Consider the following 27,619-nt stretch of genomic DNA (forward strand, 5'->3'; position numbering starts at 1 on the left):
ACCCAGCTACAACATGCCCTGACATCTGATATACAACACTGTGAAGTAATACGTGAATACTGATTTAAGCTGCTGCTGTCGTTGTTCAGTCATGTCTGACTCTGCAACCCCATGGAATGCAGCATGTCAGGCTTCCTTGTCTTTCACTATTTCCCAGAGTTTACTCAGACTCATGTCCATTGAGTCAGTGAAGCCATCCAACCATCTTATCCTCTGTTGCCCACGTCTCCTCTTGCCTTCAATCTTTCCCAGAATCAGTCTTTTCCAATGAATCAGCTCTTCACATCAGGTAGCCAAAATATTGTAACTTTAAGCTACTGGGTTTTCAGTAATTTGTTATGCAGCACTAAAAAACTAATACAGCTATATTTTATTCATGATTCTTACAAAAATTACAACACAGATAATTGAAAGTATTTGCGAGACTCCACAGAGCTTTCTCATATAAGATTTTCAATAAAGGCAAATTATACAGTAGAACAGTAAAAACAGAATGCAGGCAAACATTAGGGACCCAAGAGCCTTCCAAGCACAACTTCTCAAAGTCCTTATTGTTCACACAGGACATCCTGCATCTCTGGATAAAACCACCAAGATTTATATGATAAATCTTATTTTTAAGAGACCTCCCTAGAAGTCTCTAGTGGGATCTTTCATGCCCTTCTGTACACATAGCCAAGCTAGGCTATTCATCCTATGATGCCAGATATAAGTCCCAATAAACAAATTAGCCATGAGTACTACTAGGGGAATTTCAAACTTTAGTTTAGTATAAATTATTAATTAGCCCACTGCCCTTATCTCAGCAAAAGTCAGTGCCAGACTTATCAACCCTGAAGATAAGCATGGCCCTGACATGACTCAGTGACTTCACTTTCACTTTTCACTTTCATGCATTGGAGACGGAAATGGCAACCCACTCCAGTGTTCTTGCCTGGAGAATCACAGGGATGGGGGAGCCTGGTGGGCTGCCGTCTATGGGGTTGCACAGAGTCGGACACGACTGAAGTGACTTGGCAGCAGCAGCAGCAGAACCACTCCAACTATAAAATAATTATATCTCATGCTCTTCTGTTTCCCTTTTCCTACTTCACTCCCCGTAAGCAAGGTACTATGTACTGACTCTGATGAGTGAGTGAGCAGGTAGGCATCATTTGGAGCCTTCAAGAATGGTGGATGGCAGCAGAGGGGCCTCATTTAGGTGACATATCTTCATTTTACAGTCCATGCCTGGATAATCAACGCTGTGGTCAGCTACCTCTTGTGAGGCAGTCTAGTTGAGTTCTCTCAACCCACCATCTCTTCTAGCCATGGTTAGGGGCTTCCTAGGGGCTAAAGCTGTACTTTGGAAAAGGCAATGGCACCCCACTTCAGTACTCTTGCTTGGAAAATCCCATGGATAGAGGAGCCTGGTAGGCTGTAGTCCATGGGGTCGCTAAGAGTCGGACACGACTGAACGACTTCACTTTCACTTTTCACTTTCATGCATTGGAGAAGGAAATGGCAACCCACTCCAGTGTTCTTGCCTAGAGAATCCCAGGGATGGGGGAGCCTGGTGGGCTGCCATCTATGGGGTCGCACAGAGTCAGACACGACTGAAGCAACTTAGCAGCAGCAGCAGCAGCAGAACTGTACTTGCTAGCAAGATGTTGAGGAAGAATTACTAATGAGGATAAACCATAGTGGAACTTTATTGCTGCTTTTATTGTGCCAACCTGAAGTTAGCTAGAATACTGTCTTCTCTATCTGACCCTGCCCATCATATTAGAACCAATCTTTAACGAGCAGACAGTGAAATAACTAGATATTGAAATAACCAGATAGTGAAATAGCTCTAAGTACTAATCCTTACTATCCTAGAAGTCCTTTGATTGTTCCTTATGGACTACTATGGCCTATTTTGCTCTTAGTCCCTCCTATTCCATGTCTGAAATTTTTCTTTGTTTAAGTTGTTAAACTGCTTATATTGCTCTTTTTAAAATTAATTTTTATTGAAGCATAGTTGTTAGTTTCTACCATACAGAAAAATGAATCAGCCATATATATATATACCCAGGAATGGGATTGCTGGGTCATACGATAATTCTATTTTTAATTTCTTTAAAGAAACTCTATACTGTTTTCCATAGTGGCTGTATCAATTTATACTCCCAGCAAGTTATAAAAGTGATTATAATATAGAAGTTAAAAAGGAAAAAGAGAAAAATCCCTCTTAGCAAACTCCAGTCCCACTCCCTAGAAGGAGGTACAATTTAATGTCTGTCGTCTCACTTTTTTTTAATGCATTTACAAATATGCACACGCATATGCATATTTTTCACTTAAGAATGTATCACAAGTATTGTACGTCTTTTATTCTTTTCTAAAGGTTATATGTGGTTTCCTATAGTGGGTGAACATTATTTATTTAATCTGTAATCTATTGATGGGCATGTATGTTATTTCCAATATTTTGCTATTTTAATGATGCAGTGACCAGCTATTCACATATAAATGCAAATATTTGTAAAGAATGGTTTCTTAGAGGCAGAAATGGTGGATCACTAACTATACATATTTCATTTTAATAGATGCTACAAGTTTTCCCTCTCAAAATCAGAACTAATTCGCACAAACTTTAGGAACTCGTTAGAGAAACCAAGCAATTCTGACTTCCCAAAGGGACATTTTTTGGATTGTATTAAGTCACAGGTGATTGGCATTGAATTTTTTTTTAATATACTTTAGTCTATTTTGTATCCTCCACAGAATTTTCTAAGTTTCTGGCTTCTTATTTTTATCATTTCCTGTTTACTAGCAGCAGCACTTTTTCTCTTTTTTTTTTTTTTTTTTTTTTTTTTGGTGGAACTTGGGAGGAAAATGAGAGATAAACCCATTTTGACATTTGAATCCACTTGCTATTTATTCATTCACGTTATGTTTATACTATTTATGCCGGTACTCTGCAAGGACTGAGAATACAAAGATGAATAAAACATAAATTTTGCCTTTTAGAAATTCAAGTCTAATAAGAAAAATGCAAATGATAGCACCACAATTAAGAGACAAAAGGTAGATGCTTAAACAGGTAGAAAATAAAATAGAACTGAAGAGTGACTTTCAGAGGGAAAGACAGAGAGGTTCAAGGTAAAGAAAGACTTGAAAGGTAAGTTCAGTTCAGTTCAGTTGCTCAGTCGTGTCTGACTCTTTGCGACCCCATGAATCGCAGCACGCCAGGCCTCCATGTCCATCACCAACTCCCGGAGTTCACTCAGACTCACGTCCATCGAGTCGGTGATGCCATCCAGCCATCTCATCCTCTGTCGTCCCCTTCTCCTGACCCCAATGCCTCCCAGCATCAGAGTCTTTTCCAATGAGTCAACTCTTCACATGAAGTGGCCAAAGTACTGGAGTTTCAGCTTTAGCATCATTCCTTCCAAAGAAATCCCAGGGTTGATCTCCTTCAGAATGGACTGGTTGGATCTCCTTGCAGTCCAAGGGACTCTCAAGAGTCTTCTCCAACACCACAGTTCAAAAGCATCAATTCTTCAGCGCTCAGCCTTCTTCACAGTCCAACTCTCACATCCATACATGACCACAGGAAAAACCATAGCCTGGACTAGACGGACCTTAGTCGGCAAAGTAGGGGAGAGAAAACAGCTCATGGAAGTTATGGATGGATGAAACAGAAGAAGAGGCTTGGAGGGTTTTAAGTGGTTAGATATAATTGGCATACAGATACTTTTGTAGGATAAAAGATGGCAAGATTAGATAAATGAACTGAAATGAAAGCTTTAGACTCTGAATTGTCATGCTAAGAATTTGGTATTTATATCATGAATGACAGCCTGGAAGTTTTTAAGTAAGAGGTATGTTCAAGTCTACATTTTAAATTTCACCCTTGATCTGAGGGATGAATTAATCACTATCAACATTTTTTTAAATTTGTAACCTACTATGTTTCAGGAATTGTGATAGGAGCCAGGACTTCAAATAAGAACAAGCTATAAACTGTGATAAGTGAAAGATTACTAAAATAGTTTAGTACACAAATTAAATAGCCAGAACTAAGAGAGGGAGACAGAAGACATGAAGAAAAAGTTCATGGATGCAGTAAAAAAAGAACTGATGGATAGGGGGAGGTAGATAGAATGAAGAATCAGATCTGTTGTGTGTAGCTGTAATTGGGGTGATTTGGTGGGTAATGTTGGTGTTAATTGAAATAAGAGGGAAATAGGGAGAGGAGGAAGTTGAGTAGGAGAAGATGGACGTTCTGAGCACACTGAGTTTGAATTAGGTAGAGGTGCCTAAAAAATACTTAGAAATATAGGTCTAGAGTTTGGTAAGCGTGTCTGAGCTAGCAATAGAGATATGAAAATCATTGACATAGTGGACCCTATGGAAATGGATAAAAATAAAACTGTTTGAAAAATCCAAAGGAAAGACAGTTGTGAAAAAATAACACAACAAATATGTAAATGTTTTACAAACTTTAAAATACTGTACAATATAGTTAATTATTATTATTACTATTGCTATTGTTGTTATTGGAACAGTTGAACCAAACTACTAGATCTTATTAGAATTTAAGTTTTACAAAGCATATGCCAGAACCTAGAGTATTTTCAAACATGAAATAGATTTTCAATAAATATTTATTTTTTGTCTTGATGTATTTATTCAAAGTCGTAGGCATATATTTGTTATGGGGGTAAATTAGCAATCATGATTTTTCTTCAACTCATGACCCTTCTTCAATCCATAAAGAATCTGAGGGTGAGTTCTTTAACTCTTAAAAAAAAAATGAAACAAAGCAATACAAAAGGTTTCTTGCTTAAATTTGTAACCCAAATAAAACTATAACAATCAATCATTACATTTTAAATATTCAAACTGCTGTTTTACAGAGTAGTCATTACTATATGTTTCCATTCCAAGTGTACATTTTTATTTATGTTAATAAGACAGAAATACAAATTTAAGAAAATATTATTAGTTACTGTGCAGAAAATGAAAAGGAAGTATGTATCTGTAGTTCAGTTCCCAATGGGCTAAAATTTCATTTTTAAATACCTCCACATACTCATGGCCTGACCTCTGTGATTGTCAATCGTGAAAATTTTCTCATATGCTTAACATGGAGCCAACAGAGTGAAGTTTTGTCAGTGGTATATGGCCCTCCTGTACATTATGAAATCTTTCCTTCTGAGAACAAAACCAATCTCTTGATCAACCAACAGAAATATTTTTAACTCCTGCTGTGTGCTATCATTGTCACACATTTTGAGGGATTTCAAAAAAGGTGTGAAACATGCCCCAGCCTTCAAGGAAAAAATAAGTTTATTGGGCAGACAAGTTATAAAATGGAATATATATATATACACATATGTATATGTATATATATAACTTATATATGTATACTTGCTTGCTTAATCATGCCAACTCTTTGCGACCCAATGGACTGTAGCCTGCCAGGCTCCTCCGTTCTTGCCTGTTCTTCAGGCAAGAATACTGGCATGGGTTAGCTTTTCTTACTCCAGGGGATTTTCCCAACCCAGGATTCAAACCTGTGTCTCCTGCACTGGAATGCTGATTCTTTATCACTGAGGCATTGGGGAGGCCCTAATACGTATTATCAGAGAAGGCAATGGCAACCCACTCCAGCACTCTTGCCTGGAAACTCCCATGGATGGAGGAGCCTGGTAGGCTGCAGTCCAGGGGGGTCGCAAAGAGTTGGACACAACTGAGCGACTTCACTTTCACTTTTCACTTTCATGCACTGGAAAAGGAAACAGCAACCCACTCCAGTATTCTTGCCTGGAGAATCCCAGGGGCGGGGGAGCTTGTTGGGCTGCCGTCTATGGGGTCGCACAGAGTCAAACACGACTGAAGCGACTTAGCAGCAGCAATATGTATTATGGGCTTTCCAGGTAGCGTTAGTGGTAAAGAACCTGCATGCGAATTCAGGAGACATAAGAAACATGAGTCCTATCCCTGGGTTGGGAAGATCCCCTGGAGGAGGGCATGGCAACCCACTCCAGTATTCTTGAGAGTCCCTTGGACTTCAAGGAGATCCAACCAATCAATCATAAAGGAAATCAGTCCCGAATATTCATCAGAAGGACTGATGCTGAAGCTAAAACTCCAATACTTTGGCCACCTGATGTGAAGAACTTATTCATTGGAAAAGACCCTGATGCTAGGAAAGATTGAAGGCAGGAGGAGAAAGGGACAACAGAGGATGAGATGGTTGGATGGCATCACTAACTCGATGGACATGAGTTTGAGTAAACTCCGGGAGTTGGTGATGGACAGGGAAGCCTGGCATGCTGCAATCCACGGGGTCACAAAGAGTCGGACACGACTGAATGACTGAACTGAACTGAACCAGTATTCTTGCCTGGAGAATCCCATGGACAGAGGAGCCTGGTGAGCTACAATGCAAAGAATCGCAAAGAGTTGGATATGACTGAAGTGACTTAGCTTGCACACACAGTATATATTAAATGTCAAATAAGTCATCCAAGGAACAAATGCTACTCTGAAGTCTAATACTCTGTGTTGTAATTTTTGTAAGAATCTGTGAATATTCTTGGTGAATATTGTCTTCAAAAGGATTTTAATCCCTCAGAACCCAATGAGGCTAATTTGTAATTTTAGTGTACCCAGTACTATTGATTCTTTCCACCCCCTAGGGTCACTAAAACTATCTCACAAGCCTGTTCTATTTTTAATATAATAATTCCATAATATTTGATTTGCATTATGATTAACCACTTGCCTAACTAGACTGTGAGCTCTTTAGGGGCAGAGAATCTGTGCATTCATCTGTCCAAGAATTGGATATTAGAGAAGCATGCTCAAATTACCATCAACATTTTTACTTTTGCGTCACACTTTTAGAAATTCTGATTGAGTGGGTTTCATGTGGAGCCCAAGAATCTACACTGTATCAAGCTCTCCAGATGATTCTTATCCACCATAAATTTTAAAGCGGTCACCAGTTAATAAGTATTTTTTGGATGAATGCTGACTTTTTTCTCTCTTAAACTGTAGCATCATAGGGGAAAGACATGTAACTACATAATCTTCGCTTTTCCCCTTATGGCTGGTTTATATAAACAGAAGAATCTCAAAAACTGTGGAATTGATGTATGTTCATGGGTTGACTGATAACTGCTATAATTTTTAAAAGCTTTTCCTAAGGCATAGGATTTGCTGGGCCGTGAAGAATGAGTTGGTTTTGGATGAATGGGGAGGGGAGAGAGCAACCTGGCCAGGAAATTGATATGATCACAAGAATAGATAGAGATGAGGAAGTGCACGCATGCTGAGGGTTGATTATTAGATTAGTGTAACAAGAGCAAAGGTTCTTGTGGCAGAGGAATGAGAGATGAGGCTGCCTCCCCACCATATAAAATAAGCCTTTGTTAGCAGAACTCTCATTTTCATTTTAATTTAATAATAGCAAAAATAAGTGGTTTTGATGTGATTAATGACCAACAAGGGAGCTACAGTGCTGACTTGGCAAGCATCCACCTCCATGCACATGTAGAAGTAAAAGATTTAGTACAGAATTAACCTGCCCAAGCATCTGTTCACAACTCCATATGAAAAAGAAAAAAATAGGCCGTAGCATATGTTACAAGTTGAAGCCTGGGAAACTTTTTTCACATGTTTGTCAGAGTTTAAATTTTAGCAATATTCCTTATTGACTTCCTAATATGAATTAGAATATTAAATAACCATAATAGTGATGTTATTATTAAATTATTAAAAATATGTTCACACATGAAGAGAATAACTTGTTATGAAAAGGATAATGAATTTGCAGTTAAAATATAGTCCTTTGTTCCTGTGACAATAGCCAGCATTAACCTACACATCATAATTAATCCAATGGGACATTAGTTTACTCATCAAGCTGGCAAATGGTTATTAGCAATCTACTACTTGCAAAGCACTGTACACAAAATGTTAATGGCAAAGCATGTGCATGAAACAAAGGTTCATTCTCACCTGGAAGAAAGGTTGATATGGAATAATTAGTATCAACAAGTCATTATTCATCCTTTTATGCAATAACTCTTGGATGAATGAACGTAGCTCTATGACTTTGTTTTATTCTCTGTCATATCCCCCACACTAAGCACAATGCTTGAAGTACGTTAAGTGCTTAATAAAATGTGGTGGATGAATACATTTATTGAGCACTATGTCAGACTCCCAGTATCCAAAATAGAGTGAAAAAAGAGAGAGTTCCTCCCTGGTGAAGTTGATAATGTAATGAGGACAGCAAATATTAATCTAGTGCACTCAGAAATGTGAAATTCCAGCCATGACAAGCGCTGAGGATCACCTAATGGGGTTTGGCCATGCAAACACTTTTCTCAAGGAGCGACCTTGAGCTGAAATCTAAGGGATGACTGGAAATTAGCCAGGCAAAGAAAAGAAGGAAAAGCACTTTGGGCAGAAGAAGGAGTAGAACGGAGCATGAGGAGTGACTGCAACATAGATTGAGACGGAGTCACAAAAGTGAGGGTAGAAAGCTGGGTAAGTAAGGTGTAAGTATGTGAGGACAACTCAGGGAGTTACAGAATTACAAATACCAGGCTAGATTATATAGATAAGACAGTTTCTTGCTTAAAGTTGGTATAATATAAATTGATTTGAGTTATACCCTCAAAATTCATTGCTCCTTTGTAATAGAAAAATTTGTCTGATAAAACATACCAAAATTTTTATACTGACAAGCAAAACAATGGAGCATGTAATTTCAAATTGCATAACTTCGATCCTTGTAGATTGCCCCAATAAATATTATAATTTTACTAAATTATGTACATAGCAGCAATTAGCCCTCAAATGGGGGTTAATAAAGGAATCAACACAGAACAATAAGAATAATTTGGGTGTACTGATGTAGAACAGATTGATGTACCCTAGTGATGGCTCATTCAATTATTTTATGAAACTATTAAAAATATATATAATTTATTAGTATAGTTCACATGATAGGATTTGTGCAGAGAAAAATAAAACCAAGACTTTTAAAGTGTCTTAAAGCAAATATGGAAACAATGAAATGTTAAAATCATATTAGGATCCTCTGGAGTTTTCCCTCTCCTGTGTGCACCTAAATCCCATAACAGAGAGCTGGACATGAGGGTAGTGCTCAGAAAGTACTTGTTAAATTTTCATAAGTGGCCAGTTAGAAAATTTACAAATAAATAGATTTAACATTGTGGCACTTTAGTTTACCTATTCGAGAAATGGAAACACTTATACTTATCCTACTTTACTTCACTACATAGCTTACAGGGAAAGATGTCAGATTCGTGATCTCCAAAGAAGATAGAATTTCAGGACCAGGGACCAGGCTTGATCACTCAAGAGCTTTTGTGTCTCAGAGTTTTATTAAAGTAAGAAAAGGGATAGAGAAAGCTTCTGACATAGATATCAGAAAGGGGACAGAGAGTGACCCCTTGCTAGTGTTAGCAAGGGAGTTATATACTTTTTTAAATTAAGTTATTACAATAAATCAAAAGAATGTCTCAAGGTTGTAAAGATTTTACTAGACCGACTCCCATAATTTACATTTTAAGATAACAGGATTAGCCAGAAGGTTTTCAGGAAGGAGAAACTGTCCTCAAGAAGGAGACATTGTTGTTATATAATCCCTAGTACAGAGTTTAAAAACCAAGTTGTTTGTTGTGTAATCATCGGTGAGCTTATAGAAAAAAAAAGTTTTATGTGACTAAGACTAAATAATGCAGAGAAGGAAAAAAAGTTTGTCCTTTCTTCCTCTTCTTCCTCCTTGAGAACCCCAGACCCCTCTCTCCTTGGGGACCCCCAGACTTCTTATCAACCTGCCTAGGAATTGACTCTCTCACTTCTACTGATAGGTAACAGTTTTTTTCTTCTTTAATCTAACAAATATTTATTAAGCAGAGACTAAGTGGTAAGGATATAATGGTGATAACTCACTTTTAACATTTCATAGTTGCTACAACTTGAAATCAGGATAACTTTGGAATCCAACTATGAATGGGCATTTTCTTGACTCTTCTTGCCTACCTCTAATGAGCTACTCTGGCTATGAAACACTTAACAAAAGGATCTTCACATGGAAGAATTTAGAGTTTTTAATATAAGTTCTCATTTCAAGTGATATAAAAACAATGATCTGCCTTATCACTTATTGGCTTTTGGGCAGAAAAGACAGGCATGCATCCTTAATCCAGTTTCTTATCTGATGCATTTCTTTCTGTTTATCAGGCCGGTGACATAATTTCTCTGTTATTATCTGTTCAAGTAATTGGGCTTTGTAAAGTTTAATAGAAAACTAATTATACTGTATACCAAATACTGGTTACTGATTTTCAAAGAATTTAAATTCTTAATTACATTTAAATTACTCTGAATAGAAGTGGACTTTTATGATTCAGAAGGTACATCAGTTTTGCAGTACAACTTTTATGACCTTCAGGGGTCATTGCTGATATTTATGCAACAAGCACACTGCTATGATAAGTGTTTGGAGCAAGAAATGGCAACCCACTCCAGTATCCTTGCCTGGAGAATCCCATGGATGGAGGAGCCCAGGGGTTGGGGGGACGGTGCTATAGTCCAGGGAGTAGCAGAGAGTCAGACAAGACTGAGTGACTAATCACATGATAAGTGTTAGGAATTCAGAAATGTAAGCCCTGCTCCAGAAGCTCACAATGACAAGTGTGGAACTAACAGTGTAAACAGATTTCAGGTATTTGTTTGCCAAATAAACTAACTTTCACGGTATTAAATAAGTAAAATCCAATAATGTTATCATCAAGTAGTAATATATAAAGAATTTTCCCAGTATCTACAGAAAATAAGATTAATGCTATACATAGATTCTTACGTACATCTTAGCAGTTTCATTAAAAACATTTCTTTCTCATTGCTTATAAATTAATCCACATTGGGGAGTTGACTAACAGTGATAAATAAAAAATAGTGATTCAGATTTGTTTTTGATTCAATGAAACAACTATATTGGAAAAAAATATTTATCTGATACAGAAGAAAGAAAACAATTTTAAATATTTTCATAGATTATCTCATAGGAATATATGAATTATAAAATATGATGCATCTAAAGTATATATTCATATTTCCAGCATTTCAAACATTAATAAGAGATAGAGAACATAGGTATAACATAGAAATTATATAGTTTACCATAATTACAATTTCTATTAGTGAACACTCAAATATCACCCAATTATTCTGAAATTTTAAACTTCATTGGCAACTGCAAATTTTTTATGTATCTTGAAAATACTTACAACATAAATTTTCTTTAATCAATTTTCCCTTTAATACAAATTTTTCATTTCTACGTTTAATATTGTTTTTCTTCCCTGGTTTTCTACTTTTCCTTTATTTTCTGACTTTAGTAGCTAAATACAAAGTCAGAATCATGTAGCTGTAATTTAGGGACCCCAGTCCTAAAATGCAGCTCATGATGACTGGCACAAAAGCAATTTTCAGTAACATACCACAGTGGTTTCAAGAGTAAATGGGAGATAAGAAAGCAAAGGTAAAAAGAGTAGCCAAACTTTTTCTAAAGTGTCTCTGTGAAGAAAAGCAAACAAATGGAAAATAGATGGACGAGACCACGGAGGCAATGAAAATAGTATTTTTTTTAAACGATGAGACAAACTAAAGCATGTTTGAATGCTGCTGGAAGTTGCCTAGTAGAGACAGAAAAATTCACTTTGCATAGGGGGAAAAAAAGATTACTCTAGGCCTGAAGTAAAGTCGCTCAGTCATGTCCGACTCTTTGCAACCCCCTGGACTGTAGCCTACCAGGCTCCATCCATGAGATTTTCCAGGCAAGAATACTGGAGTGGGTTGCCGTTTTCTTCTCCAGAGGATCTTCCCGACCCAGGGATCGAACCTGAGTCTCCTGCATTGCAGGCAGACACTTTACCGTCTGAGCCAATCCCTGCAAAGATGAAAAAAAAAAAAAGTGGAAGAGATATATAATCCAGAGCTCACACGGACAAAGGAAGTCACAAATTTGGAAGAGCCAGAGGTGCTTAGTGAAAGAAAACTCCAGAAATGACTACAGAGCACAGACACATATTACGCTAAACCCAAAGTAAATGTATCCCCAACTTAACTCCAACTAAACCCAAGCCCAACTGTGCCACGTCACACCCTAGGAAGTATGATGGAGGGGAAATCTGTGTATCAAATGACAGGAATCTTAGCTAATTGTTTCTAAAATATATTCCTCTGCAAATTTTTCTAACTACGTGTGTGGGAGGCCTGAAGCAAAAGCTTCATTGCCTTTGGAATAAATCCACCTCAGATCACATGTTTGCTTGTTCATTAGTTTCAGAGAACAACAGGGTATTATGAGCTGGGGTATGGGAAGGATATAAGATTGAAGAACTATGAAATAGTTTCAGAGAGGTGAAAAGTAACTTCTCAGTGAAAAGAAATAGGGTCACCTGTCAGTTTGTGGTCCACATTTCATGTACTTGTCATGAAGTTAAAGAAAAGCTGAACAAACAAAGTGTGATTTTCTCCAACTAATCTTGGTACAGCAGCAGAAAAAGCAGAAAGTTGGATGCAATGAACATTAAGTTCATTTAGCTAAACATGACAAAAGGAAAGAGGACATATTTGCCAAGTGATGTTTGCGAGAAGAAACTGTTTATAATGATGGAACATTCATCATGAATCTCAGCATGATAAGGAAACATAGACAAATAATGGTTAAATTTATAATATCAGTGATCTATCAATTACTGCTGTTAGGGAGTTCTAGGGTGTTGGAATAAGTGAACTAGAAGCATAGAAAGTTGTTGTTGTTCAGTCACTAAGTCATGTCCGACTCTGTAACCACATGGACTATGGCACGCCAGGCTTTCCTGTGCTCCACCATCTCCCAGAGGTTGCTAAAATGCATGTCCATTGAGTCAGTGATGCCATCCAACCACCTCATCCTCTGTTGTCCCCTTCTCCTTCTGCCTTCAATCTTTCCCAACATCAGGGTCTTTTCCAATGAGTTGGCTCTTCGCATAAGGTGACCAAAGTATTGGAGTTTCAGTTTCAGCATCAGTCCTTCCAATGAATATTCAGGGTTGATTTCCTTTAGGATTAACTGGTTTGATTTCCCTGCTGACCAAGGGACTCTTAAGAGTCTTCTCCAACACCACAGCTCAAAAGCATCAATTCTTTGGGGCTCAGCTTTCTTTATGATCCAACTCTCACATCCATACATGACTGTTGGAAAAACCAAAGCTTTGAATTTATGGACTTTTGCTGGCAAAGTGATGTCACTGCATTTTAATATGCAGTCTAGGTTTCTCATAGCTTTTCTTCCAAGGAACAAGCATCTTTTAATTTCATGGCTGCAGTCATCATCCACAGTGATTTTGGAGCCCAAGAAAATAAAATCTGCCACTGTTTCCATTTTTCCCCATCTATTTTCCATGAAGTAATGGGATCAGATGCCATGATCTTAGTTTTTGAATGTTGAGTTTTAAGCAAGCTTTTTCACTGTCCTCTTTCACCTTCATCAACAGGCTCTTCAGTTCCTCTTTGCTTTCTGCCATTAGGGTGGTATCATCTGCATATCTAAGGTTGTTGATATTTCTCCCCTGCTGATATTTCTCCAAGCAATCTTGATTCCTACTTGTGATTCATCCAGCCTGGCATTTTGCTTGATGTACTCTGCATGTAAGTTAAGTAAGCAGGGTGATAATATACAGCCTTGATATACTCCTTTCTGAAGTACTACCTTGCACAGATTACCATGAAAGGAATTGGAGATGCAGAGGTGAACAAAATTCAATTCCGTGCTTCAAAGAGTTCACACTGTAATTTACAAAGAGCTACAGTAGGCTTACCAACATTGAAGGAAGGACTTAACCCAGTCAGGGATCAGGCGAACAGGCTTAAAGAACATTTGTAAAGACCAATTGCAAACTAAAGCTTGATACCTTTGAGAACAGCAAAGAGTTGACTTTTCCTTGAGGCTCACTTTAACTGAGGGTACTGTGAAAGAAAAGCCTGAGAAGTAAGCAAGGGTCAGATGAGAGTCATTTTGTCTGATACAGTCAAGGTATGCGGGCCTTGCAAAAGGCGACACAGTGAAATGGCCTACTGGCTGCATTGTAGATAGAGAATGGAGGAAGTCTTTTGGAGAAAGAAAGCAAGAAAATCAATTTGAATTATGAGACAAGAATGCATGTTATTCAGTTTTCACTCTTAAATTTAGACTTAGACAAGGTCATTAACGTTTGCAATCTAGGTAACGGGTAGTGCATTAAATTGGAAGTCCTGAAGCCAGAATTGTTTACCATGCCCAGATGTTAACATTTTGTAGGACCCAGCCTAGTAAACATGAAACATCAGAATGTTATCTTCATGAGGACTTGGCTGTTTTGTCTACTACTCTTTCACCAGTGCTAGGCTCTTAATAGACTCTTAATGAACATTTTCTGAGTAAAATTATTAAGTTAAACTATTACATTAATTTATTAAATTAAATTATCAAACAAGTCTGTCTTAAGCATCTAATCTCCTTTGGCACCTTCGTTCTAAAGCCAAGTAGTTGAAAACCATACCTTTTCTCTGGAATACTCATCTCCTTTTGAACCTTATTTATCACATCTTACTTCAAGATTATGCTCTTGCCTTTCCTGTGTATTAGTCATTTAATTCTGGACACAGTAATTTGCTTTTTTATATCCAAATTTCCTTGTCTGTAAATAGGAATAAGAGCTAACACTAACTGAGCATTGAGCCCTAACACTTAGAACCAGGCACTGTTCTATGCATTTGAAGTGTTTTATCACAACTATTCCTCATTATCACCCTATGTGGGGAGTACTACTGTTTTCTACCTATTGCAGAAGAGGAACATGAGCAAATATTTGAAAGCAAGTAAGTGACAAAGCCTGGATCTGGACTCTGTCTAGCTCCTGAAACCACGTTCTTAATCATTCTGCTTATTGCCTGTCCAATGATAGTACCACCTGTCCAATAATAATTGTGAAGATTCAAGGAGAATAATCTATGTAAACACATTTTTAAAAGTGCCTTACTGTCCCAAGTGATCAATAGAAATGAGCTTTTGTCGTTGTTATTGTTTTGTTCTTTTTTATTTATATCTTCTTGGGGAGCTAAGTGTTCCTTTGAGGGAAGAGTCACTATCTCCTAAAGGAAATTAGATTATTTCATTTTAGACAGATCGAATAGGAAAAAATCACTCCTGTGTAATGCTTACTTACATCCACTTTCCTGCAACTTTCCTCATGGATTCTAGTTCTGATCTGGGGATAGAGGATAAACCCAGCCCCTCTTCCTTATAATAATCCTCAAAGATGGGAATCTTTAACACCTATATCTTCAGTCCAACAGTTTGAGGCATTTTCACCATTTCTCCTATGGAAGATATTCTGAATAAATTCTGCTTTGTTGAAGACACTTAATGTTTAGTAACTTAGAGGGGAACAACCAACATATGTTGCATTTGGAACAAGACATTGACAAAGAAGATGGAGAAACAATCCTGTAACAGTCTGTATTGTAATCCCAGAGACCTTAATAAAATGTCTTCTTTTCATAGCGTAGATAACATTTCTTGAGTGAATGTATTTATAAACAAATGAATTAATGAATCTTCTAATATTTCAGATTATTCTGGAAACTAATTCAGTGATTTAATGGATTGTCTCCCTCTCAATATCATGTCATCTGTGGATTACTTCCTGCGTGCCATTAATGTATTGATTTGAATATTTAAATGAATGTATTACACTCCTATATTTGGTATAATATTCCTAATAGTTTATGGCTGAAATGTTTTAATTAATTATAAATTAATCTTATTTTCTCAGCCATGCATTTTTATTATTGTTAAGAATGCTTATTTATTCATCCAATAATTTCTAAAATATAAAAATATTTTCTACATGTTACCTAACTGTAGTAGTTACATTGAAACCAAAACTTTAAAATTTTTGAATGTATTAGTAGAAGTGGCATCTGAAATAAAATTGAGACATGTGAAACTAAGATAAACTGGAAATATGCTCAACCATATGGAGCTAATCTTTTTATCTCCAAAGAAATTAACTGAAGAAGTTAAACGGTCTAAAGGCATGTTCGACAGAACTACTGAGAGAATGAACAAGCATCAAGAGCTGAACAATTTCAGTTATTCCGTTTTGTGTATCAGAAAGAGTTTCAACAGTACATCATAGAATTCATAAATAAAAGATTTCCCAGTTGTGAGAACTATAGAGCTGGTAATAAGCTAAAGCAAAAGTGTTAGTTGCTCAGTTATGTCTATCTCTTTGCAACCCCATGGACTGTAGCCCTCCAGGCTCCTCTATCCATGGAATTCTCCAGGCAAGAATACTGGAGTGGGTAGCCATTCCATTCTCGAGGGTATCTTCCTGACCCAGGGATTGAACCAGGATCTCCTACATAGCAGGCAGATTCTTTACCATCTGAGCCACCAGGGAAGCTTAAGTGTGTTGTGAAATTAAAAAATGAAGGAAAATGAGGGAAAGTTTCTTAAAATGCAGTCATATTTCCTTGGAGGGGCATGTGTGTACAGTTGTGTCCAACTTTTTGCAACCCCACGGACTGCCCAGGGAGCAGGTTGCCATACTGGACTGGGTTGCCATTTCCATCTTCAGGGATATTCCCACCCCAGGGATCCTGCATTGACAGGTGGATTCTTAATTACTTGAGCTGCCTGGGAAGCCCTGCTTCCTTGGCAGATTGCAAGCTCTAACATTATCAAGCAAAAATGATAAAGTAAAAAGTAAATAAATAATACTTTGAAATATTGATCTCAAAATTTAGAAAGGATGTAATAACAGATAATGAAATGTCAAAATTGGGTCACTTTGGTTAAAGAATATAATTTTTTAATTTGCATTGGATATTTTACATGTATTAATTTGAGAAATCACTTTCTTGTGTATTATCAGCATTTTGAACCAGGTTCCATGTTGACTTCCAGTTCTGCATTATTTCTGAGAATAACAATTTTTTGTTACTACAGTGTCTACTAGATAATCTCAATAATTTTAAGACATTTCAAATGCAAAGTTCTTTTTTAAGTTTTAGAGTTCCCTAGTTTAATTTTGACAAAATTAGATAAATGTCAGATGTTATATTTTTCAGTGAACATTTCTCTTAGCCTTATTGGAAGAAAACATTTAATAGAGGTATAAATAAATATAATCAAACTCTATTATCCAAATTAGTGGAATAAAAGTAACACCTGTAGTCAAATAAAGAGAACAGAGTAAACTGCATTTACATGACAGGAGTTTTTGGAATCTGTTGTAGTAATGGAAACCGTATGTTAAAACTGATGTAACCATTTTCTTAGATCACTTCAACTAATAAAAATAAGATTATTTAATACTATAGTGGTGTAGGTAAGTATAAATATAAGACAAGACACTGAAATGTTCCCTAATTCTTTTATTAAATTAATGCCTATATCATAAAGAGTCAGACATGACTTAGCAACTGAACAACAATATACTATAGGATTTGGAAAACACAGAAAAAATACCTATGAAGAAAAAAATAATTATGATTTTATCATATTTTCTCTAGTGTTTTAAAAAATGAAAGCAAATATAAAAACTTCAAAGTAACAAATAACTGCCAACTGAACAATCGTTAACCATTTTTTGTATCTGAGTTAGATTTGGGGGTGGGGAAGGAAATAAAACAATGTAGACCAAGAAGCTGGAATTAAGATTGCCGGGAGAAATATCAAAAACCTCAAGTATGCAGATGACACCCCTCTTATGGCAGAAAGTAAAGAAGAACTAAAAAACCTCCTGATGAGGGTGAAGGAGGAGAATGAAAAAGCTGACTTAAAACTCAACATTCAGAAAACTAAGATCATGGCATCTGGTCTCATCACTTCATGGCAAATAAATGGGGAAACAGTGGCAGACTTTATTTTGGGGGGCTCCAAAATCACAGCAGATGGTGACTGCAGCCATGAAATTAAAAGATACTTACTCCTTGGAAGGAAAGTTATAACCAACCTAGATGGCATATTAAAAAGCAGAGACATTACTTTGCCAACAAAGGTTCATCTAGTCAAGGCTATGGTTTTTCCAGTAGTCATGTATGGATGTGAGAGTTGAACTATAAGGAAAGCTGAGCCCCAAAGAATTGATGCTTTTGAACTGTGGTGTTGGAGACAACTCTTGAGAGTCCCTTGGACTGCAAGGAGATCCAAGCAGTCCATCCTAAAGGAAAGACTGATGCTGAAGCTGAAACTCCAATACATGGCCACCTGATGTGAAGAACTGACTTATTGGAAAAGACCCTGATGCTGGGAGAGATTGAAGGCAGAAGGAGAAAGGGAAGACAGAGGATGAGATGGTTGGATGGCATCACTGATTCAATGGACATGAGTTTGAGTAAACTCCAGGAGTTTGTGATAGACAGGGAGGCCTGGCATGCTGCAGTACATGGCATCACAGAGTCGGACATGACTGAGCAATTGAACTGAACTAAACTGATCCTATTACTTCACAGGAAATAGGGGAAAACGTGGAAACAGTGAACGATTTCATTTTCTTGGGCTACAAAATCACTGTGGATGGTGGCTGCAGCCACAAAATGCTTGCTCCTTGGAAAAAGGAAAAAATGCTTGCTCCTTGGAAGACAACCTGTGACCAATCTAAACAACGAGTTAAAAAGAGACATCACTTTGCCAACAAAGGTCCATATAGTATAAGCTATGGTTTTTTCAGTAGTCATGCATGGATGTAGCAGTTGGCCCATAAGGAATGCTGAGTGTTGAAGAATTGATGCTTTTGAATTGTGGTGCTAGAGAAGACTCTTGAAAGTCCTTCAGACAGCAAAGAATTCAAACCAGTCAATCCTAAAGGAAATCAACCCTGAATATTCATTGGAAAGACTGATGTTGAAACTAAATCTCCAATACTTTGGCCACCTGAAGTTGGCTAAATCTCCAATACTTTGGCCACCTGAAGGTTCTTTTGCCAAGAACCAATCATTGGAAAAGACCTTGATGCTGGGAAAGATTGAGGGCAGGAGGAAAAGGGACAACAGTGGTGAGATTGTTGGATGGCATCACTGACTCAATGGACATCAGTTCAGTTCAGTTCAGTTCAGTCTCTCAGCAGTGTCCGACTCTTTGCGATCTCATGGACTGCAGCTCGCCAGGCCTCCCTGTCCATCACTGACTCCTGGACATGAGTTTGAGTAAACTTTGGAAGATAGTGAAGGACAGAGAAGCCTGACATACTGCAGTCAATGGGGTCACAGAGTCAGACATGACTGAGTGACTGAAAAACAACACCAGACCCAAGTAAAAGTCTCCGTCCTAGTCCTACTCCAATTCCAGGACAATTACTATTTTTAGTTTTGTGTGCATCTATTCTATATGTTACTATTTTTATTGTATGTATATGTATCTATAAATATGTAACACTTTAAAATCTATGCGGATTTGTGTTATACAAATTTTCCATACTTGCTTTTTCATTCAATGTTATTTGCAAGGTCTATCTTACATAAAAATATAGATAATTCATTCTCATTGTTGTACACTGTACCAACTTATGATTTTATCATAATTTGGTTATCTCTTTTCTTATGCTGTTGTTTATTTAAAGTGTGACTAAGTTTTTAATATTATTGATTATCCTATAATAAAATTTTTCTGCAATAAGTTTTTTCTATGTGTCAGATAATTTTAGTATGATAACTGCCCCAAAACCAAAGTGAACATTTTGATAACATGAGATACATATTTGAAAATGTTTTCCTAAAATACTACACTGTTATAATCATTAAAGGAGTTATATGAGTGTCCAGTACACAACACCTTCATGAGCATGAAGTATGCCAAGCCATTCTTCAGTTAATTCACTCATTTTTAATGGAAACAATTGATTTTGAGAATGAAATCAAATGGTATGAATAAAAGGCAATTTGTGTGTTAGGTTGGGTGAAAGCCATTTAGTTTAGTACCAAGATCCATTTCAAAACTGTCTATTGGTTATGAGATATCATTGCATCTTTATGTTGTTTCAGCAAGGCTATGTATTGATCTGCTAAATATACTTGGTCTCTTCTTATATTAGGAAGTTGTTGAGATTTCCTCTGTGACACATTTTATATAACATCCAGTAATGAAAACATTATCTATTTTTTAGAAATCCAGCATATGCTTTACTTCCTTTATTGGGCATTTGTGATCACCAGTGTTCTTCATTATTTCAGAATTTCAGTTTTAAGCTGTAACATGATGTCATCTTTGGAGCCAGGAGATCTGAGTTATGATCCCAGCTGCAGTTACACAACCCTTATCCACCTATTCTTATTTTCCCCAGAAAATGATATTCAGAGTATTCATCTGTAAAGTAGGACTACTGTTACCCTATTATGTTATTAAGTTAATTAAATGGAACTTTTGAAATAAAGTAGAAATATAGGTTAGCGTCAGGAATCCCTCTCCAAGTTGTCTTAGATGCCTAGAGTCCCCAGAATAACCCAGCATGAGAGATATTTTAGAGGTATTATTGGTCAATTTTATCTGACATTTTACCTAATGGTGGCTCAGATGGTAAAGAATCCACCTGCAATGCAGGAGATCCGGGTTCCATCCCCAGGTTGGGAAGAACCTATAGGAGAAGGGAATGACTACCCACGCCAGTATTCTTGCCTGGGAAATACCATGGGCAGAGGAACATGGCAGGCTATAGTCCATGGGTTGCAAAGAGTCTGACATGACTGAGCAGCTAACACTTTCACTTTCACCTTACCTGACACAGCCAAGGGAGCAAGCAATGTAGTTCGCCAAAGGTTACCCAGATCCTTGGAGATCATGTGAGGTCTTATGTTTCCACAGCATTCTCCCTTGCCCACACATACCAACGTGTCATAATACCCAGGGTTTCGGCTTGAATTTTGTCATTGCCTGAAACAATTTCAGCAATCTTGACCTCCTAACTTCTGCTCTCTGGTTCTAATTTTTCATCCTTTTACTTCTCTCAGTCCTTCACTCCTGCTACATTCTGTCTGGCCTCATGGGAACCTGAAATCCCTTATTCTGTGTTTTCCTAGATTGTCAGTCTCCCAGCTGGCTCCCCCAAAAGTTAAAATAACAGTGATCATTGATAAAGCTCTTTGGATTCCCCTCAGTTTCTTCTTTGATTCCCCACAGACAATTCCAATATGAACCATTCTCATCTAGTACCTTCCTGTCAGCTTTCTTTTTTGCCTCAGCTTCCTCAATTTCTTCCTAGCTCCTCAATTTCTCTCCTCTCATCTCACCCAGACTTTATAAAGAATATTCTATCTGTACTGTCCCCATTTATTTGCCTATTATTTATCTTCAACCCACTGTAATATAGTTATCTCATGAAATTACTATCACTAAGTTTACCAGTATGTAACTATTTCCAAAACTGAGTTCCCATTTTCATCTTTTATTTTACCGGACACCTCCCCAGTGTATGATACTCTTCTTCACTTCCTTATTTTAATACAACTCTGTTCATTGGACTTTAATAAGCCCTTACTCTCCTGGACTCCATTTCTTCTTACCTTCTTCTGTATTTTGCTCTTCTTTTACTGACCCTTTCTAGATGGACCCCAACAAGGGTCCTCCCACCTGGTGTCCTTCCAGCCAATAGAACAAGACTGAGTTCAGCTCAGGAGCAAAGGAAAGTTTTATTCTTTGATCAGGAAATGAAGAGGTGGAGCTCACACTCTAGTGCACGTGCTCTAGAGGGCACAGATGTGCTGCTTTAGGCTCCATATCACAGTGCCAGATGCAATGTCTCTGCACATGCCCCAAGATGAGGTGTTCAACATAACTGGTACAGCCATTTCACACTAGAAAACTCTGTTCTGAAGTGCCTGGGGCAAGGCTTCTGTGGGTGGCACCCTATGAGAAGTGTAACAAGAAGTTCAAAGGGAAAAAAGGTTCTATTTTATTACCCAGATTCTACTTTTATTTCTTGGAAATTTTTAGTGGGCTTTGCCAGTGACACTTCCTGTTTTCAACTGTCAACTGTTAGTATCCACAGTGTTCCTTCCTCAGTCGCCTGTACCTCTGATTCTCTTCACATTCCCCATAGGGAGCTCATCCACAAGAGTTCTATTTCCACAAAATACCTAAGTTGAACATCCTTAGCTCAGACTCATCCCGTAAGCTTCAGATTTTAATAGCCAACTGATTTCTGGACGTGTCCATCTGTGTCTCACAGAAGCCTAAAGCTAATCGTGATCAAAACTGAATTAAGTGCTCTGTGACAACCTGGAGGGGTGGGAGATTGGAGGGAGGTTCCAGAGGGAAAAGTGGGAAGGAGATGCGAAAGGAAAGGGATCTATGTGTACCTGTGACTGATTTGTGTTGATGTATGGCAGAAACCAATACAGTATTATACAGCAATTACCTTCCAATTAAAAATAAATAAATTTTTAAAAACACATCCAATCCCTTTCATAAACCTACTCCTACCTCCATATTCTGCACCCCCATAGTTGTCAGTACCATATGCTGTGTAACTGGGGGACATGCATCTTCTAAAGGTCTCCTGAATCCAACTTCTCTTTATTTCTCATTATTTCTTTATTACTAGTCCTAATAAACTTTTCTGGCTTCTTCTTTTCATTTTTCAAAAAGGAAGTTGGTGCTAGTGGTAAAGAACCTGCCTGCCAATGTGGAAGATATCAGACATGGGTTTGATCCCTGGGTCAGGAAGATCCCCTGGAGGAGGGCATGGCAACCCACTCCAGTATTCTTGCCTGGAGAATCCATGGACAGAGGAGCCTGTTGGGCTATTGGCCATAGGGTCGCACAGAGTCAGACACTACTGAAGTGACTTAGCATGCGTGCAGAGTGATAAGGATAAAATACCACTTCCTCTTAGAAATCCTTTAGTGATCCTCCTTGACACATAAGATACATTCCTATCTCCTTAACAAAACGTGAGGCCTTGACAGACTCTACCCTCTTTTGTTAGCCTCATTTTCTGCTGCTTACAGTAGTTACTCCATATTAAACTTGACAATTCAGTAAAGCAAACTGCCTATGGTTCCCCTGCATACATCATGCTGTTTCTCACCTCTCTGATTCTGGTTAAAATATGCTTCCTCTCCTCTCCTTTCTTCTCACCAGTTCCTTCTCATCTCAGCTTCAGGAATCCATGTCTGGTTTCCCTTGATACTATTGCATTATAGACCCCTCCTTCTTTGTATTCCCATAATGTCACGTAATTGCTCTTTATATGTTTGCTCAAGAAATAGACTATGTGTGGGCTTATTCCTTGAAGGCAGAGATCATAGCACACATTTTGACTCTAGTGAAGTACCTGGACTTAGAAGCTGTGTAATAAACACTTATAAAATTAAGGGATAACTAAATTATGAAAGTACTATATCTTCATTCTTGTCATTCTTTATTTCATAGGGTGTCACTGTGTGGCAGGGGCAGTTGTTGTTGTTTAGTCACTAAGTTGTGTCTGACTCTTTTTAGTAGTCACCCAATATTCCTTGAATTCCTCCCACATTCCCCAGCCTTCCCTAAACTTAGGTCCAGGCTGTATAAACAGTTCTAGACAATGAGCTATAAGAAGAAGTGATTCAGTGTCACTTCCAGCCTGAGATCTGTAAGGGCAGTGGCCAGTTTTTCATACTCTCTCTCCCTGCTTTGACTCTTCTGAAAGTCTTGGTTTGCTGGTAACACAAGACTGGTTGGTGGGGGGCAGAAACCCACAGTGAACATGAAATAAGAGTAAGTAATCCTGTTTGTTAAGCCACTGAGATTTCAGGATTAATTTGTTACCACAGCACAGATAGACTTCCTGAATAATGCTCATTGTTTCAAGTTTATACACTAGCCTCTGTCTTATTCCATAAACTTGTGTTGAGCTGGAGAAGGCAATGGCACCCCACTCCAGCACTCTTGCCTGGAAAATCCCATGGATGGAGGAGCCTGGTGGGCCGCAGTCCATGGGTTCGCTAAGAGTCAGACACGACTGAGCGACTTACACTTTGCACTTTCATGCATTGGAGAAGGAAATGGCACCCCACTCCAGTGTTCTTGCCTGGAGAATCCCAGGGACGGAGGAGCCTCATGGGCTGCCATCTATGGGGTCGCACAGAGTTGGACACGACTGAAGCGACTTAGCAGCAGCAGTATAGCAGTGTTGAGCTAAGGTATGCAACTTTTTCTCTTCCCCTAAAGTCTGCATGATGCCTGAGCTTAGAAATATTATGCCATATGACTGATTCAGAGACAGAGTTTTCCAATAGAGTAGTTCACTCCCTGTTCCCCATGAGCTAAGCAATAGTGGGAATATTTTCCTATACAAAAATCCACCCCCGACCTTCCTCATGTAGTCCTAACTATTTTCCAAGTTGAAACTTTAGATTTTGATCCTTGTTACAAACGAAACTTCTCTCAGGAATAGCACCATGTTCCATCGCATTTGCAGGCTAAAGGCATCAGAAACTTATCTCCAAAGTAGTCCAGAAGTCTCTGAAGTGTATTGTACTGACCCATAATTATCAATAGTCCAGAGTAACATTGATACCATTCCATTCTTTTCCACTGAATATCCCATCAAATAAACTAGCTTTCCTCATTAGGTCTCAAATTTTACTGAACTGTGGTTGTATCTTATTTCAGTGATAATTTTTTTAGTTGGAGACCAAAAAAAAAAAAAAAAAATCTGACTTAAGGTGATGGCTCAGACAGTAAAGAATCTGCCTGCAATGCAGGAGACCAGGGATTGATCCCTGGGTCAGGAAAATCCCCTGGAGAAGGGAATGACAACCCTCGCCAGCATTCTTGCCTGGAGAACTCCATGGACAAAGGAGCTTGGCAGGCTGTTGTCCATGGAGTCACAAAGAGTCGGACACAACTGAGTGACTAACAACAAGGTGTGGCTTAATTCTAAGCTTAAATGATGCCATCAGGATCCATCTTTTAATTCAAACAGGCTCTCCTTCTTACCTCATGCCTGAAGCCCCCAGAACTGTACCCTTCCAGCTTCAAATCCAGCAGACAAGAGCAAGAGTCTTTTCCCCAAGTCCCAGTCAGAGACGTCCTCCCTGGTGGCTCAGTGGTAAAGAATCCCCCCGTCAATTCAGGAGACGGTGGTTCAATTCCTGGGTCAGGGAGATTCCCAGGAAAAGGAAATGGCAACCCTCCAGTATTCTTACCTGGAGAATTTCATGGACAGAGCAGCCTGGCGGACTACAGTCCATGGGATCGCAAGAGAGTCGGATACAGCTTAGCGACTAAACAAGGACAAAACCCAGTCAGAGAACCATTGCTTCTTATCTGCTCTGAGTGGATCCTTGAGCCAAACCCTGAGGGCAGGTGAATATAAGGCAGTAATTAGTTTCAGCCATTGTCAATTCCCTGGAGTGGTTAAAAAAAGAAAAAAGGAATCAACTTCAAAGGAAGCAGGTGGCCTTAGAGTGGGAGCAGGGGAGATAGTTTCTGGAAAGAAATCAGGAAGAGGTCATCATAAATCAAGAAATGATGCCGTCAGCAATAGCAGCCGACCCTCTGAATAGTCTGCTTCCCAGCAGACAGAATTTAGAGACAGCTTCTAATCTTGGAATTAAAGTATCTATTATGCACAGTATGTTACCTCTTGATCATATTCTCTTTTTTTCTCTGAACTTCTCTACATTATTCTTTTCTCCCATATGATGCCTTGTTATTGTTATTTATATACATTTATTTCCCCATTAGCTCCTCAGCTACTTCAAGGCAGGGACTAGCTGTGAATAACTGTGGATCCTGCATTGTATGTTTTGCATAGTAGGCCTCCCCATTATTCAACACATAATTTTTTGTTGAGTAAATGAAAAGATAAGAAATGAGTGGGTCTTATACTATTATTGTGTGTGTGTGTGTGTGTGTGTGTGTGTGTGTGTGTTCATTCACTCACTTGTGTCAAACTCCTTGCAACCCCATGGTCTATAGCTCACCAGGCTCCTCTGTCCATGAAATTTCCAGGCAAGAATACTGGCGTGGGTTGCCACTTCCTTCTCCAGGGGCTCTTCCTGACTCAGGGTGTCTCCTGCCTTGGCAGGCAGATTCTTTACTATTGGACGACTTGGGAAGCTCCTAATACTATTATTACATCATGGAGCAGAGGGTGTTTGTGTGTATGGTGTTATGATAAAAAACTACTATTTACCAAGTACCATGGCAAACAAAGAGGATCTGAGGACCCAGGGATTAAAAACTGAGTATTACTCTGCCCTTCAAAAAATTATACTCTAGTGAAGAAGACAGAGATTGATAAACACTGCAGAGAATAGTTATAGCATGTTAAGGGAGAGTAATAGATTTTAACTTTTATTATTCTTGTTCTAATGGTTTCCACATCAATTATAGGTTGGCTACCTCAGGGAATACCAGTTTTGCTAGAAGAGATCTGTTAAACTTGGAATTTCTTAGAGGATTAACACTGGATTCCCAAATAAAAGTTTCAGATCCAGTAAATTACGTCTTATACTGTGATAAGAAAAGACTAATGTAGTTTTCTTCTCCTTTCTCTTTTCTCCCTATTTCCCCAGCCTGAAGTTCTGGATCAAATACAAAATTTAAGGGAGCTGTGGATGGATAATAATGCATTGCAAGTGCTACCTGGGGTATGTAAGTTTTTATTATGCCATGTCGTCTAGCATCTACATTGTATATTAATTGTAACTGATAATGGTTAATCTTACATCTTAAACCTCAGTGTTTTCATTTCAAAGTTAAACATTTGATAATAATATTCCATCAAGTGTTTTTCACTAGTTTTTTAATACTGAGTGTTATGAGTGTTATGTGTGTTATAAGTGAGTAAAATGAGTATGTAACGTATGAAAGAGTTTTCTTATACTCTTAGAAGTACATTTCATCTCTTTCTGTACTAACTGTTTTTCAAATCTGAACAAAGTTATATTGTTATATGAAAAAAATGCTATACATAATTCCAAGCCTTAGTTTTACAAAATCAATTTTTTTCTTATCGGTAATTAGATAATGGTTTCTGCTCATATTGTTTGAGCTCTTCCACAAGATAAAAACTCTGTCAGTTCAGGTGATTTCCAGTAGACCTATTTGATTTTTTACAAAGAACATAACTTGTGAAAAATAGGAAGTTAGAGTTAAATTATCTCTCTAACAGAAAATTCAGTAATATCTCCTGACTCATAGGTGGGCTAATCAACTCACTGAGTGTGACCATTCATTTTCCATCCAGTGAAAGAATGGCTTTCCATATAACACTGTTTCTTGCCACTCATGACACGTGCACTCAAGTATAAGCATGTACATACATACACAGGGCTTCCCAAGTGGCTCAATGGTAAAGACTCCTCCTGCAATGCCAGAGACATGGGTTCAGTCCCTGGGTCGGGAAGATCCCCTGGAGGAGAAAATGACAACCCACTCCAGTATTCTTGCCTGGGAAATCCCATGGACAGAGGAGCCTGGTGAGCTACGGTCCATGGGGTCACAAAAGAGTTGGACACAACTTAGCAACTAAACAACACACACAAAAAGCAACTAGAAGGCTCTCAGTAGTGAAAACCACTCTAA

General features: G+C 38.1%; 1 protein-coding gene across 1 annotated transcript in view; it reads left to right on the forward strand.

Moving 5' to 3' along the window:
* LRRC7 (leucine rich repeat containing 7) overlaps positions 1-27,619 on the forward strand; it is a 390,782-nt gene that overhangs the window by 209,212 nt on the left and 153,951 nt on the right. The window contains exon 7 of the mRNA XM_018045424.1: positions 26,608-26,682. Within this exon, the coding sequence (XP_017900913.1) occupies positions 26,608-26,682 (75 nt within the window). The remainder of the gene's footprint in view (positions 1-26,607; positions 26,683-27,619) is intronic.

Source organism: Capra hircus, chromosome 3, assembly GCF_001704415.2.
Source record: "Capra hircus breed San Clemente chromosome 3, ASM170441v1, whole genome shotgun sequence".
Taxonomy (NCBI): Eukaryota; Metazoa; Chordata; class Mammalia; order Artiodactyla; family Bovidae; genus Capra; species Capra hircus.